The 15,575-nt window shown below is 41.6% G+C and overlaps 1 protein-coding gene across 1 annotated transcript in view; it reads left to right on the forward strand.

Moving 5' to 3' along the window:
• The window catches only part of CNTNAP2 (contactin associated protein 2), a 1,356,273-nt gene extending 1,346,555 nt beyond the window's left edge, over positions 1–9,718 (forward strand). The window contains exons 24-25 of the mRNA XM_026479097.4: positions 2,926–3,006; positions 6,663–9,718. Coding sequence (XP_026334882.2) covers positions 2,926–3,006; positions 6,663–6,862 — 281 coding nt within the window. The 3' untranslated portion in view covers positions 6,863–9,718. The remainder of the gene's footprint in view (positions 1–2,925; positions 3,007–6,662) is intronic.
• Positions 9,719–15,575: the final 5,857 nt, after the last annotated feature.

The raw sequence follows: 15,575 nt of genomic DNA on the forward strand, positions 1-15,575 counted from the left end.
GTCATTTCTGATAATCGCCAAAGACTAGTGGACACAGGAACCACTGGTGCCTTTCCGTAGTCAATGTGCTCATTTCCTTTATTGGGAGAATAAGCTGCTGCCTTGCTGTAAGGGTTGAGTCGAGCTTAGGTAGCTGACTTCCAAAATTAGACCTGCACCGGAGACTTGATTATTAGAGGAGGCTACAGAAACATTTGCATACATAGCTCTGAATGGACTGATTTTAACAAACATCTCCTTAGCTCTTGCTTCTCGTCTACACTACGTGTCCTTGGGACCACACACATAATTAGGACTGGCACCTGCCTGTACGAGGAAGCCTACCATGTAAGGAGGGATGAGAATTCAGACTGATCACCCTTGACAAGAGTGCCAGACACATGGCCAAGGATAGTTTTAGGAAAGAGGTAAGACTTGGTGGACACAGAGAGGAGAGGCAAGGTGGATGTGAGAAGGCCACATGGATGAGCAAGGACACGTCGACCTGAAGCATCAGGAATGGAACAGTGGTCCTGGCAGGGAAGAAGCAGGAGAGAAATTCAGCTCAAAGGAGGCCTCCCTCCCCCTGCCAAGGAGTTTGGATTTGAAACCAAAGGCAATCCTGGGATATTTTTAAATGTTCTCTTCTAAGTCTTGTTGTTCTTCTCAGGTCATCTTGGGTCATCCCCACACCTTCCACTACTGTTTGTTTAGTACTTCAGGGGAACCACAGAGGCATATCCGTATCTCTAGACATCTGTGTTTCTCTGCAGTTTTGTGGCGAGGACGTAAAACCATAAAGTGTGTTTTGAAGCAGAGAGAAACTGTGCTACTTTCTACCATCCACACTGCAGGAAGCAGAAAAGCAAACAGTTTCATAGTATCATGAATATCACACAATAGAATAGTAACAAAATTGTCACTGTAATTTTTTGTCTCCATGCTTCATATATTTTGAAGGGTCATATTATTTAAAAGTGGTGGAGAAAACTGGGGATGTACTGTATGGTGACTAACATAATATAATAAAAAATCATTATTTAAAAAAAAAAAAAAGATAAAAGTGGTGGAGAGATTTCTGTGTTTATCGAAAGGAGGTGAGAAACAGGAGCCACTCGTAAAACAGCAAACGTCCAGCAGATCTCTCCATCTGAGTGTCCCGGAAGCACCTCAAACTCAGTACATCCAAGACAAACCAGATTTTTCTCCCACATCCCCTAAAAAGATTCCTCCTCCCATAGTCCTGCCCAAGCTAATATGTCTGAACGCTGGGACTTCCTCACCTGGCTGTCTCTTCCCAGCCCTCAAAAGGCCAGATGGGGAAGACGGTTGACTTTGGAATTAATCCTGCCGGATTTCCAATCCCAGCTGGGCCGCTTACAAGCATCCTTGGGCTTTCTTAGTATCTGTGTTTTAATCAAACCGACAGATCTGAGTAGCACTGATGGCCAAGCTGATTTGAAATATGATGCATCCAGGAAAGAATAATCTTCCTGGTCTGAAGTAAGAATATCAACTTGAAGAGAGAAAGGGTTAAATAGCATTTGCTGGTAGAATCTGAAATCTCTCTTTTTTTGGTTGCCCTATTTGCTAGGGAAAAGAAGAAGGAAGGCTCTACCTACTTTTCTTTTGTTTGTTTGTTTTTTTTTTTGTTTTTTTTTTTTTTAGTTATTTGTTTGACAGAGAGAGCCGAAGCAGGGTGAGCGGGAGAGAAAGAGGCAAACTCCCTGCTGAGCGGGGAGCCTGACGCGGGGCTCCATCCCAGGACCCTGGGATCTTAACCCACCGAGCCACGCAGGTGCCCCTTGACCTACTTTTCATCATTATCCTGGGAATCCTCAGAAGTATAGAGCTCGAGGATGAGCCTTGGAAAACCTGAGTCCTCAGTGAGATTCTCCTTGAATCATAACATAAGCCTGTTTCCTCAGTGTGTACACATTGAATTATGCCAAACAACTAATTTAATTTTTTTTAAATATCTCATTGATGCCGTCCAGTAGCCAGGGCTCTGACTACACTAGGTAGTCTGCTAAAGGAGAAGCTGCTTCTGTTGGAATATTTGCCTTAAACCTTAGCCTCTCGAGCAGAAGTTCAGCGAATGTGAAGTCCTCTTCGAAGCTGAATTGGCTGGTATGGATAATGATAGATATTCTGCTGACCTATAGAAAGACTTCAGGATCTATTTGCCCTGTGTGTCCTTGAAACGTATCTTAGAGAAGATTGAAATTGAATACCACTGGTTCTTTTTTTTTTTTTTTTTTTTTTTTTTTTTTTTTTTTACAATAGGGAAAGAGACAAATTTCATTAGGCAGTTTATATTCTCAACTCTTAGGAAATTTTACCGCCTTACCAATTCCTGACACATACTATGTTTTATTAGAGCCATGTAAAGTATTAGTTTAAAGAAACGGCTACTTTGTAAGCTAATGCTAGAAGCTATTAAAAGCTCTACGAAAATAATCAGTGTGACCAGTTGTGAATGGGATAAAAGTGAATAGGAGGCAGATTTCAGCCAAACATAAGAAAAAGTCTCCTAATACGTAATTGCTATCCATTTTTCCAGCTCCGATCGTTCTGAGATTCTCTAATATTCCTCCAAAGGATTTATGGTGCTTCTCTGGGCCTCGTGTCAGGGAGAATAGCCAAGCCCGGGGCAGAGGTGCTGTGATCTTGTGGAAACAATAACAAGATGGGTCTGTCTGAAACCGACATCTCATCTGCGCAAACAGGAAGTGTATGAAGAAATATGCACTGGGGCGCCTGGCTGGCTCAGTCGGTAGAGCGTCCAACTCTTGGTCTAAGAGTTGTGAGTTCAAGCCCCATGTTGGGCATGGAGCCTATTTAAAAAAAAAAAAAGAAAAGAAAGAAAAAGAAATACACATCGAATTTGGGGGGTTGATATATCCTTGACTCTTACTCTTGACTTTCTCATGTCTTCCTCTGCAGCCAGTGCTGATTTTCCATATAATCCAGGACAAGGCCAAGCTATAAGAAATGGAGTCAACAGAAACTCGGCTATCATTGGAGGTGGGTGATGTATAGAACAGGCTTTCACGTAGCTGCTCACCTGTGGAAAGTAATAATTTTCAATAAAATCATAGTTGTTAAAAAAAAGTCATGTAAATTTTTACTTGATTCATTTTGCTATTTAAATATGATTTAAGATTGTAGCATATGGATGTGGAGACACCTGGCTACTTTTTAATGCTGCCCTGTAAATAAAGGAGGGGTGCTGAGCTAGCCAGCACCTGACCAGGCAGGTGGGACGTCGTGCAGTAGCCAGGATGTCCGTATCCCACCGCTCTTTTCCATTCTGATTCCCTCCCCTCCCAGATGGCCCAGGATAACTTACTACAAAAGTGGGAAGGACTATGCCAGTCTGGTTTGAGTTGTCTTAATAAAACTCATCAGAAGATTAATAAGCCAGAGTATGTAAAATATTCTAGCCTCCTTTCTCACCATGGACAGCTGCAGAAGGATTGAACTCTCCTAACACAGTCTGTCCTATCTGGGTCAGCACTGACAGCCCTGTTGCCCACTGCCTTCTTCTCCACGTGCGCCTTTTGTCTTAGTTCATAAGGATGTTTCCTGCATGTCCCAGTATAGCTAATATTGTAAACATATCAAGGATTTTAAACCCAGCCAATCATCCTGGCTTAGCCAGTAGGTTTCCTTTCCACATGGAGATAGTAGATGCCTGTAAGAAATATATGTGACTATTAAACTAGAATACATTCAGAATGCTGCTTAAATCACATTGTCCAGAGTTCTGGTGTAATCTTATCAAGGTCTCTATCCTCACTGATTTTTGCTTTTTTAAGATCAACTTTATTGAAGTGTAATATGCACTTACTCAAATGAAACAAACACGCACTTACTCAAATGTCTCAAACACGCTTGAGACAAACACGCACACCCATCCATAACCACCACCACAATCAAGATAGAGAACATTGCCATCCGCAGAAAGCGCTTTGTGTCCACCCTTTCCCCCGCCCCGGTCCCAACCAAGGCAACCTCTGATTTGTTTTTTGTCATGTAGATTACTTTTACCTCCTGTAGAATTTCGTACAAATGGAATCATATAGTACATCATCTGTGGTGCCTTACTTCTTTGGCTCAACAGAGTGTTTTTGAGATCTGTCCACATTGTTGCACGTATCGATAGTCTGTTCTTTATTGTTAAGCTGTATTCTATTGTACGAATGTATTATCATTCGTTTTATCGCATTCATTTTATCTACTCACCTGTTGCTGTTTGGTTTGTTTCCAGATTGGAGCTATTTTGAATAAAACTGCTATGACTATTCTTGTTGAAGTCTTATGTGAACATAAGTTTTCATTTCTCTTTAGTAATTCCTAGGAGTACAATTACTGGGTGTTATAGAAAGTGGATATTAAACTTTATAAGAAATTGCTATCCAGTTTTCCAAAAATGGTTGAACCACTTTACATTCCCATAATTAATGTCTGGGAGGTTAGGTTTGCTCCACAATCTTATTAATACTTGGTATTTTCAGTCTTCTTGATTTTAGCCACACTAGTGGGTGAGTAGTGGTACCTCACTGTGGTTTTACTGTTCGGTTATCTGATGACCAATCATTTTGAGCATGTTTTCATGTGCTTATTGCCATTTGTAAATCTTTTGTGAAGCGTCTGTGTAAAACTCCTTCGCCATCTTTTAACTGGATTGTTTGACTTCTTCTTTGGAGTTATAACAGTTGTTTATATTCTAGATAGTTTAAGTCCTTTGTCAGACATCTGTATTGTGAATATTTTCTTCCAGTCTGTGACATGCCTTTTCATTTTCTTAAGTGGTATTTTTTGAAAAGCAAGACAGTAAAATTTTGATAAAGCCCAATTTTTCACATCTTTTTATAGTTTGTGATTTTTTAAAGTTCTGTCTTTAAAAACATGCCTGTTCAAGGTTGTGAAGATTTTCTCCAGTGTTTTCTTCTAGAACTTTTATAGCTTTGGTTTCTCTTAGTAATAATCACTTTGAGTTGGTACATAGTGTGCTATAAAGGTCAAAGCCATTATTTTCCAAACGAATATCTAGTTATTCCAAGACTGTTTGTTGAAAAGACTATATTTTCCAAATTTAATTTCCTTGGCATTTTTGCCTAAATTCAATAAACGATGTATGTGTATGTCTGTTTTCTGAGCTGCATCCTGTTTTGTTGATATATTACATATATATATAATTAATCTAGGGAGTAAGATATATATATTTTAGTATATATAATATATATATATATTACTAGGGAGGAGGGAAAGGGACAAAAGCACCCTACTGTTGTTGAGATATATATCTATATCTATATATTTATATCTATAGATATATATCTCAATATCTTTCTTTACCCAATATCATGTTTGTTTTATTGTTTTACCTTTATATTTAGCCTTAAGATGGCAACATACATCCTGCAGTTACTTCTTTTTTGTTTTTCAAAATTATGTTGGCTATTTTGGATCTTTGCATTGTTATATAAAATTTAGAATCAACTTGTAGATTTCTACCAAAAAAAAAGTTTGCTGTGATTTTTGGTGGGATTGCATTAGATCTGTAAATGGATATCTAAACAATATTTAGTACTTCAGTTCTTAAACATGGTCTCTCCACCCATTTATTGACATCTCTAATTTCTGTCAGTGAGGTCTGATGGCCTTGAGTACACAGCCTCGAACAGCTGTGTTCAGGTTGTTTTATTATAAATGGTATCATTTTATTACTTTTTAAAATTCTTATTACTTTATTACTTTTAATGTTTTTCCAAGTATTTCTTGCTAGTATATAAAAACACAATTGATTTTTGTATATTGACTTTGTATCCTGTGACCTTGCTAAATTTACTGTTAGTTCTAGAAGCTTTTTTTTTTTTTTACATATTTCTTAGGATTTTCTACAGATAATCATGTCACCTGAGAATAAAGAAAATTTTTACTTCTTCCCAATCTGCATTTTTTTATTTCTTTTTTATTCGTTTTATTGCACTGGCTCGGGGCTTCCAGTATACTGAGAGAGCTGACATTCTTCCATTGTTCCCTATTTTAGAGAAAATCTGTTTATTCTTTTAGTATTGAGTAAGGTATTAGCTGTGGGTTTCTCATAGATGCCCTTTATCAGGCTGAGAAAGTTCCCTCCTACTAGTAGTTTCTGAGACGCTTTATAATGAATGGAGGTCGAAGCTTGCCCTGTGCCTTTTCTCCTGTATTTCTTCAATGTGGCAAATTACATCGCTTTATTTTTTTAATGTTAAACCGATCTTGCATTCCTGGAAGTAACACCACTTCATCACAATATATTCTTTCCCCTGATGGCTAGATTTGCTTTGATTTTATAGAAGAGGACTATTGCTCTGTAGTTTTGTTTTCTTGTGATATATTTGTCTGGTCTTGGTATCAGGATAATGCTGGGCTCCTACAACAGGTTGAGCAGTATTTCCTCCTTGTCTAATTGTCTATCAATTCCTAAGAGAAGAGCACCGAAATTTCCAAATGTCACTGTGAATTGCTCTCATTTCCTTTCAGTCCTGTCCATTCCTGTTGCTGTTGTTTGGAGTGTTGTGTTTTGTATGGGGGAGGGTGGTGTTTGAGAGAACCCGGGGGCCGTGGGGAAGGGAGTGTTGGGATGGATACAAGGGCTGTTTAATCGCCGGTGCTTCTCCTGTCTCCCCCAGGCGTCATCGCTGTGGTGATTTTCACCATTCTCTGCACCTTGGTCTTCCTCATCCGCTACATGTTCCGCCACAAGGGCACCTACCACACCAATGAGGCAAAGGGAGCAGAGTCAGCAGAGAGCGCCGATGCTGCCATCATGAACAACGACCCCAATTTCACAGAGACCATTGACGAGAGCAAAAAGGAATGGCTCATCTGAGGGGTGGCTAGTTGGCTGTGGGAGAGGGAGGGGCGAGTTACTAGGGAGGAGGGAAAGGGACAAAAGCACCCTACTTCATACTCTTGAGCACATTCTTAAAATATCAGCACAAGTTGGGGGAGGCAAGCAACAGAAAATTCTGGAGATGAATCGCCACACAAAAAAAATACTTTTTAATATTTCTTTATAGCTGAGTTTCCCCTTCTATATCAACTCAAAATAACATAAAAAATGCTTTTAGAGTTTAAGAAATGGTTGAAATTTGTAGGTAATACCGTCTTATTTTGTGTGTGTTTAGAGGTGTTCTAAAACCCCATGGTAACAGGGCAAGTTTTCTACATTTTTAAGAGCCCTTAGAATGTGGATATTTTTTCTTGAGAAAAGCTGATGCACACGGCCTCCAGCATTCTCTTCCTTTTGCATATAGTCAATTTTTAATGGGCTATCTTAGTAATAGTTCGTGTTCATACAGTATTTCTTTTGGTGTCCTGTAAATTGGAAAAGGAAAGGAAGGGAAGAAGAGAAGCTATTATTTGCCACTTCTTAAAGAGCCCTCAGTCGGTGCCGGTTCTCTGAGAGTTCCCGCCTGAAGCAGTTGAAGGAAGAGAGCACGTGGGCCCCTGCCGCGTGACAACAGAACCAGCACAACGGAGAGAAGCATTAAGAACCAGGGGAAGTCATTTTATACTGGGATTGTTGGTTTGCTCTTTCATCAGATTCTACAGGCTAATACTGTTCCTCGTGTGTAGTCCTAGACCTGTTCACTCCCTGTGACTGTCAGCTAGAATCCAGCGGTGATCAGCTGTTACAAAAGGTTTCTCCTCTGCTTTACCTGCAACATGTTCGGTCACATTGTATGTGGGGGGAGCACCTCAGTGGGGAATTAGAGCCAGATGTTATGATTTGTTTGCTCTGTTTCTTTTATAGTTGTAGCAAGAGTATGGACGCTCTCTAGTGAATGCATAAATTAGGTTGCTCTTCTTAATTTGCTTTAAATCTCTAGTTTTGAAGCCCCTGTGACAAAATCCTAGTAGACCAGGTCCTCTGAATGGACATACCACAATAAAGCCAAGTTATGCTTGCTGCCAGTATTGCTTTACTCGGAATCGTATGGAAAACACTGCCGTACTTTACGTCATCTCCGTGTGCTACTGTCCCATCCTGAATAGACACACGGCACACTGGACGCAGGCACGACTTTGACAGAATATCTCAGCCTCAGGTTCATCACAAACCTGAGAACTGATTGTTGCTTCTCAGAGAGTGGACGCACGTAGCTAGCCACACCTCAGTCTGATCGGGAATCTTGACCATTAGCTCCTTGATTTTATTTAAAAATGATACTTTGTGTGTGAACAAATGGGACAAATCTCCTATTGGAGCATCCAAAAAAATAATTTCATTTATTTATTTGTAAAAGTTACACGGAAGTTATTTCTAGAATGACTACCATTTATGATCATTATAGTTCAGGCTCTTAATAAGTACTTTTAAAATTTTTTTTCAGACTCCAACATTTTGAGGAATTAAAAAGGATCCCTTTTTTCCTTCTTCTCCTGGAAGGGGGTAAGATGAGGTCAAAAAGGTATTGTTGCTATTTTTCTGACAGTGTGCCTCAATGATATGGAAATTCTAGTTTGTTAGGTTTATGTATACATATTTTTCAAAATTCTCGGTATGCCTAACTTGTGGGAGGATCTCAGCTTCTTGGGTGATGAAAAATATTATCTAGAGTTGCCAATGGCATGTTGTACCAGTACGTGAGACACATTCCAAAGGAGACACTGAACCAGTTAATTCAAGGTAACAGAACTGAAGGGAATCCCCTTTTACAGTTGCTGACCTCAGCCACGATCATGAACACCCTTAACTTAAAAAGGTCTTGATCATTATTCCATAATACACATTGTTAAATGAAAAGTATGTGGTATGACTAAACAGCTGAACAATATAACGTTTACGAATGACATTTTCAAAACAAAGGCTATTTATTTAACCAAGATGACTACCATGAAGGGTTCTTCCATGTATTGTCAAATTACAGAAGCAAATTTTAAGCATTATGTTTAGTAGGAATGTTTCTGATTTTTCAAACCTATTTTATAGGAATTACTTTTACAGTTAACCAGTAATGCCAGATGGAATTGATTACTTCATGCATTTCCCATGAGAGCTTTAATCTTTATGCATTGTCTCTGCACTTTCCCTTTCTTCCCAAAATGATTAAGGGGTCAAAATGATCAAAAATAGCCCCTGACACTAAAATGTTCTCACCCTTTCTGTTCGCTCTCTTCTCCCCATTTTCCTGCCACAAAAGGTGAAAAATAAAACCCAACACTACTCTCACCAAATTTGCAAGCCCAGGGCACTGGAACGACTAGAGGGATCAGTGGGTCCCCCGTGTCACCCTCATTAAGACTGACGTAGGACACAGTCCCTGCCCTTTAGGGGGTTACAGTCTGGCCAGCAGATAAGACACCAAAAGGTGGGTAAGGTATTAAGTAACTAAGTTAAGTGCCCAGTGAGTGCTGGAAGTCCTCGGCTTCTCTTTGGAACTGCGCTCTTCACCAAAAGTCCTAAGTGTCTCTGTGAAGGCCATATCCAGTACATTCTAAATGGTAAATAATTTATGTGAAGATAAGGAAGCATCTCTTTTTTCCACCTCCTTCCCTTGAAAGCTCAACACAGTGCAGCCTGGACCGCCATGACATTGTGACCCAAAGCAAGATTTGTCAATCATAGCCCACACAATCTTGAGCTCTTCTATCCAAGGACATGATCAATCGAGTCCAAAGAGGCTGGTGGTAGCCTCTTTAAATAATAAGAACAGACTAAACAGAAACCAAAAAAGAAAAATTTTTAGAAACAAGAGGCTTCTGTAAAGTTTCAGGAGAAGCTGGTGGCTGACCAAGCGTGGTTGGTGCAGGAGGCATCCTCTGTGTGTAAAGCATCTAGGTTTTGGGAAGGTGGGAGCAGGGCTTTGAAAGCAAGATCAGTGCCATTCTCAGCTCTCAAAATAACGTGTTCCCCAGCGCCCAAGGAAACTAGCTCAGGAGGTAAGAAATTATATTTCAAGTTCTGCTCTGAACCTTCTTAATCCAGAAGGCTATGTTTCCCCTTGTGACTTCCAACCAACTGCTCAAAAAAAAAAAAAAAAGAGAGAGAGAGAGAGAGATACTTGTTCTGTGGAAGTTTTTATTAAGAAGCTAGAAACAAGGGTTCGGAGTGCCTTAGCTGGACAATTTCCTACTGGCCTGCGTTTGCTAAACAAGCATCCTTTACTAACAGGAGCAGGGATTCAGAGGCACAGGAAAAAGAATTGGCATGAGCCAAAGAGGAGATCTTAGGTTATTGCTGAATGTCTGTGGAGCAGCCCCCAGAAGCCAGCAGAAAGCTGGGCACCAAGACAAACCATAGGAAGAACCTACAGACAAAGTAGCTACCGGATATGAAAATGCAGTGTCAGTGTTTGTCCAGGAGAAACTTTTATTTCCTTCTGTAACAGGATCCTTTTCAATCGTCCCCTTTGCTCTTTTTCTCCCTTCCTTTCTTGTATGGTGTAAACCTTTTAATGGTACCTTTGTGCCTCCAAATGGTAAGCACCTGATTTAAGACTCTTAATATTGTTTCCTTTTCATCATCCTGTCAACCGGTTTTCAAAAAGAGAGGCAGCAGTTATTACACTGAATTCCAGTTAGCCAGCCAAAATAGGCCCCACATTACTAGGGACAGTAGAACAAACTCATCCTGAAACAGAGGAGAAACAAGCAGCATGTCTAGCTGACTTGGGCTAAAACCAATGGGCGCCATGTTTAAAGTGATATCTTGGTGACAGTGGACCCTGAGAATCCGCTGATAGAGTCCTAACCCTTTCTCTCCCTGACTTGCTACATGACCTTGGTCAAGCCACTGAACCTCGGTCCCTCTGTGCCCTGTATTGAAGATACAGTTGTTTTGCCGACTCAATAACACAAATTGTGAGGTGCCATTGCTTCTTGACGGCAGGAGACTTTGACCCCCACATATAAAGGCCCAAGTCAACGGAGCCTACTTGAAGACTTACTTTCTGGCCTGTGGTTCTTAGTCCCACTGAAGAAACAACATGGCCACATCCGGGAGTGTGCATATATAGGACGCAATTGCTGTACAACTGTTCAATTATTAATCCAGGAGATGCCCGAGAACTAACCTGTCAACCCTGGGAGATGCGACAGCCAAAGGCCAGAGAAATCAGAACTTCCTGTGCACAAAGTCCCAAGTTTCCACCCAGATATGACTGACAGCTTACACACGCCACTGGAGCCGCCGGGCTGGCTCACACATAAGACAACACGAGAAACAAATACAATTATTTTGCGTAGCCTAGTGGCACCGTCCCTATGCCACACATACCCTGCACGATAATGTTGGTGACTGTAGACTAGATTTCTTTCACAGCAGTATTTTCTGGATACTGGTGGTATGTAAAACCCATTGTCAATGAAATAGGGAAACCATATTAAAAAGTTGATTGTCTCCGTGGAGCGAAGACTGGCAGAAGGTAGTAAAGATAACTGAGTACACGGGAACTCCTATCCAACACGCATTTACAAGTTCACTTCCCAGATGAAAATGTGCTTCCAGAGAGGCTTTACGAAGATAGTCTGCAATGTTTCCAAGGCTCGGTTTATTTTAAATAGCAACTGCTGGGTTCTAACGTGGCTATGAAGACATCCCCTCAAACAGGCCAAGAAACCATTCGGATGTTACTGATTCTAAGTTCGGTTGGGTTTTTACGATTTTTTCAGTGAGCATGGTGACTGCGGAGGTCAGGGTCACAGAAAGCTGGGCTAAGTACTCTTTCTGTAAAGTCGATTAGGACTCCACCCTGTGAAATGACACAAAAGTTCACTCTCTAAAAGCAACAGCATGTAACATAGAATGGAAGAAGGAAACTGTGTATGTATGCCTAATATTCTTTGTGAATGTCTTTCATTTAACTGAAATTATATTAGAAACCAGATTGATAAATAAAAAATCCAAAATAGTTTTAATTATCCTAAAAAGCGATCCTTTGTGTTTTGTTCCACATGATTCTCTTAGAAGCAATTTTCAACCTTCAGCAAAGAAAATTCCAAACACTGAAATATACATCTGTTGGGAATGTAATCTTCCCCAAAGTTGCAGAGATGCAGTCGCTCCTCACAAAGGGGTCTTCGGCAGATGTCTTCATGATTAACCTTTTCTGGCCACCACCCCCCAACCTCCCTGGTTTTCTTAAAGTAGCATAATGGATATTGGCTTCGTGTTTTGGATTAATTTACACAGAGCTTGATAAAATGTGGTTAGAGTTAAGTGATGTCCAGAATACATTCTGAGCCTTGTTTGGAATGAGGGAGTAACACTGGCTACTGGACAAATGGATTCAGGCCAATCAACTAGACAACAGAAATTTACAACGTGTCTGGAGGCTCGCGTCTTTTCTAAATGCATGTGCATTAAAAGCCGTGGTCCTAAGTTATTACTCCCACTTGCTGCTGTTCAGCTAACATTGGGAAACCATTTGCTTTTAATCAATTCTCAGTGAAGCATTTAAATGTACACCAAATAAGTGTGAGGTCCAGTTAAAAGCCCAGCCTCTCTGTTCTTTAGCAATTCCCAAGGCCAGTCTACAGAATCGACCCTCCAGTCTTCCAGAAAGTTATGCCATGAGGTTCTTGGTAATGATCCTGCTTTACGACTGTGACCCAACAGGTGGAGGGAAATGTCATCAAGTCCCTTGAGTAAAGAGAGCCAGCACTTATGAAAGTTCACAGCAAATGTTGAAAGGGTGAGCAGGCATTTTAGGCCTTGACCTCTCCACCAAGAACGTGTGAGCCACAGCGTGCTCACCTCCACTCCTGGTGCCACCTACCGTAAGCCACATGGGTGTGGAGATCGGTAATTTCCGTGAGCACAGTGACTTCCTCCGGTACAAGGCAGGATCTACTCAATGAGCGGGGGATAGAGAAGCAGAGAAGGCCAAAGGGAGAATCACAGGAGGAGATTGTACTCTTTGTCCATGATGACATGGCATGATGGGCTTACCAAGACATAGAGAAGAGGAAATAATTGTGTTATCTTGTGGAGAAAGGGTTTGTGTGAACCTATGCGGAAAGCTAACTCTTGCAGCGAGTGGTATGAGTAATCTTTAGCTCGTGCTCACTTGTCCTTGGTCACTCAAAAACCATGACTTCAGTGAAGCCTGAGCTTCAATGAATCCTTGTGCCTGACGGTCCCTCTCTGCCAGCAACCCGCCCCACCTCCACAAACACACCCAGCATGCCTACAGAGGACGAGAAAGAGAACACAACCTTTCTTTTCAGATCCCATTTCCGTGGTCTTTCCATTCATCTTAATTCATCTGCTGGGTATGTGGTAAGTAAAATCACTCAGGACAAGGTAAGTAAATGAACACGGATGCCAAGTCTTCACCAAAGAAATGAAAACAACATTTTTTTTAAGTCCCCTGAACTGAAGCATGAGAAAGTTAGTCATTCTTCTAAAAAAAAAAAAAAAAAAAAAAAACACCAGAAATTCACAATTCTGAAATTTCAGTTTTGATATAACAGATGTGAAAAAGGCCAAGATGACAAAAATAATGAAGTTATTTTGTGTTCTCAAATAGAAATTTGGGAGATAAAATGCTGAAGTCTGGGAAGATGAGAGCTGAAATGGGACATAAGGACAGGCTTCTCAGTCATGAATGACACAGAGTAAATGGGAGGTTACCCGCTGAGAGCTAGGGTCCCAGGATGAGGAACAACCTCGGAAGCCAGGAGGAAGGCACATTTAGGACAAATCCGGAAAAAACCACTTTATAGCATAGCTAGTAAGAATGATTACAGGCAAAAAACAAAACAAAAAACAACCCAACAACATATGATTATCTTCCAAAACTAACTGAAATTATTTCAATAATGACCTCTCCACATGGATTCTAAAGGGAAATCAAGATTCTGGAATCAACTCATGTACTAAATGTTCGTGAAGTACTTCCTATGCACTTGGCACTATTCCAGATGCTAAGGATTCACTGGAGAACGAGACAGACACATCCCTGCTCTCAGGAAACTTAGGTTCTGGTGGGAGGAGAAAGGTAATAAGCAAATAAATAATAGGGAACAAAAGATAGCTTTGAGGCAGGGGATTCATTTTAATTCATTTTAATAGGGTGATGTCACAGCATGACTGGCTGGATGGTTCCAACTGGTGGTGAGGAGGGAGTTCTCCACTGAGGGGACAGTGAAGCTGAGAACTGAAGGGGCAGGGGGCCTCATTCTAGATGAAGGAACAACTGGCGCAAAGGCCCTGAGGTCACAGTGAGCTTGGAACTTAGCCACAGAGAGTCAATGTGTCTGGAAGGAGGGAGGAAGAAGACACCACCCAATATGTGGCCATTGGTTCTGACCAAATTCTGAATAGGACAGACTCAAAAACAGCAGCCTGAAGGTTTTCATAGAGTGTATGTGTCAAGGTTCTCTAGAGAAACAGAATCAATAGGAGCAAGAGAGAGATTTATTTACAAGAATTGGCTGCTGTGATTGTGGCTGACAAATCCAGAATCCACAGGGCAGACTGGCTAGTTGGAATCCCAGGCAGGCCTCCTCTGCTACAGCCTTGAGGTAGGATTCCTTCTTCAGGGATCCTCAGTTTTTGCCCTTAAGGCCTTCAGCTGATTGGGTGAGGCCCACCCACACTGTGGAGGGTAATCTCCTTTACTTAACAGTCAGCTGACTGCGGTTGTTAATCACATACGCAGAATACCCTCACAGCGACATGCAGACCAGTGCGTGATCAACCACCTGGGCACCAGAGCCAGGCCAGGTTGACCCATAAAACCAAGCATCACTGAGGGTTCCACTAAGGCACCACAAGGGAGAAGGCAGAATCGTGTGGAACATTCGTGTGTGTGAGTCAAGAGGGAAATCGTTTGATCTTATCCTTCCAGTTATATCAATAGAGAGTCTGAAGTTCAGCCCAGCTCTTAACGGTCTGAAGCAAGGAGCAACGGGCTCCTTGACAAGATGGAAAACCAACCACGTAGGCGACTGGCTTCCTCCCTCTGCACCTGGAAATGCCACAGAAGTAAAACTGAAGAAAGCCGTGTAGGGGCTGATTACAGAGGTTGCTTGCGGGGCAGGAGCAGGGGGACCCACGCCAGGCTGTCAGCTGTGGGATGGCCGCTCAGGCGCGGCCCCCACATTCTCAAATTCATCCCTCAAAGTCACACTTGAAGATGTCCATCTCGGTGATGAGCGTGTGGTAGGGATGTGAAGGGAGCGTGCAGAGTGGTCAAGAGTCCACGTTTCAGGGGCGCCTGGGTGGCGCAGTCATTAAGCGTCTGCCTTCAGCTCAGGGCATGATCCCAGTGTTATGGGATCGAGCCCCACATCAGGCTCCTCTGCTATGAGCCTGCTTCTTCCTCTCCCACTCCCCCTGCTTGTGTTCCCTCTCTCGCTGGCTGTCTCTATCTCTGTCGAATAAATAAATAAAATCTTTTAAAAAAAAAAAAGAGTCCACGTTTCAAAATCAGCACCACCACTTAGCTTCTTGATCTGTGTTGCTCCATCATCTGTAAAATGGGAATAAGAAGAAAATTTAGCACATGACCGTAAGGATTAGGCAGTGAGTATGGAACGCTGGGAACAGTGCTGACGTAGTAAGCTCTCCCTTAATGTAGGTTTCTGAAAAC

This window comes from Ursus arctos, unplaced genomic scaffold (assembly GCF_023065955.2).
Source record: "Ursus arctos isolate Adak ecotype North America unplaced genomic scaffold, UrsArc2.0 scaffold_3, whole genome shotgun sequence".
In the NCBI taxonomy this organism is placed as follows: Eukaryota; Metazoa; Chordata; class Mammalia; order Carnivora; family Ursidae; genus Ursus; species Ursus arctos.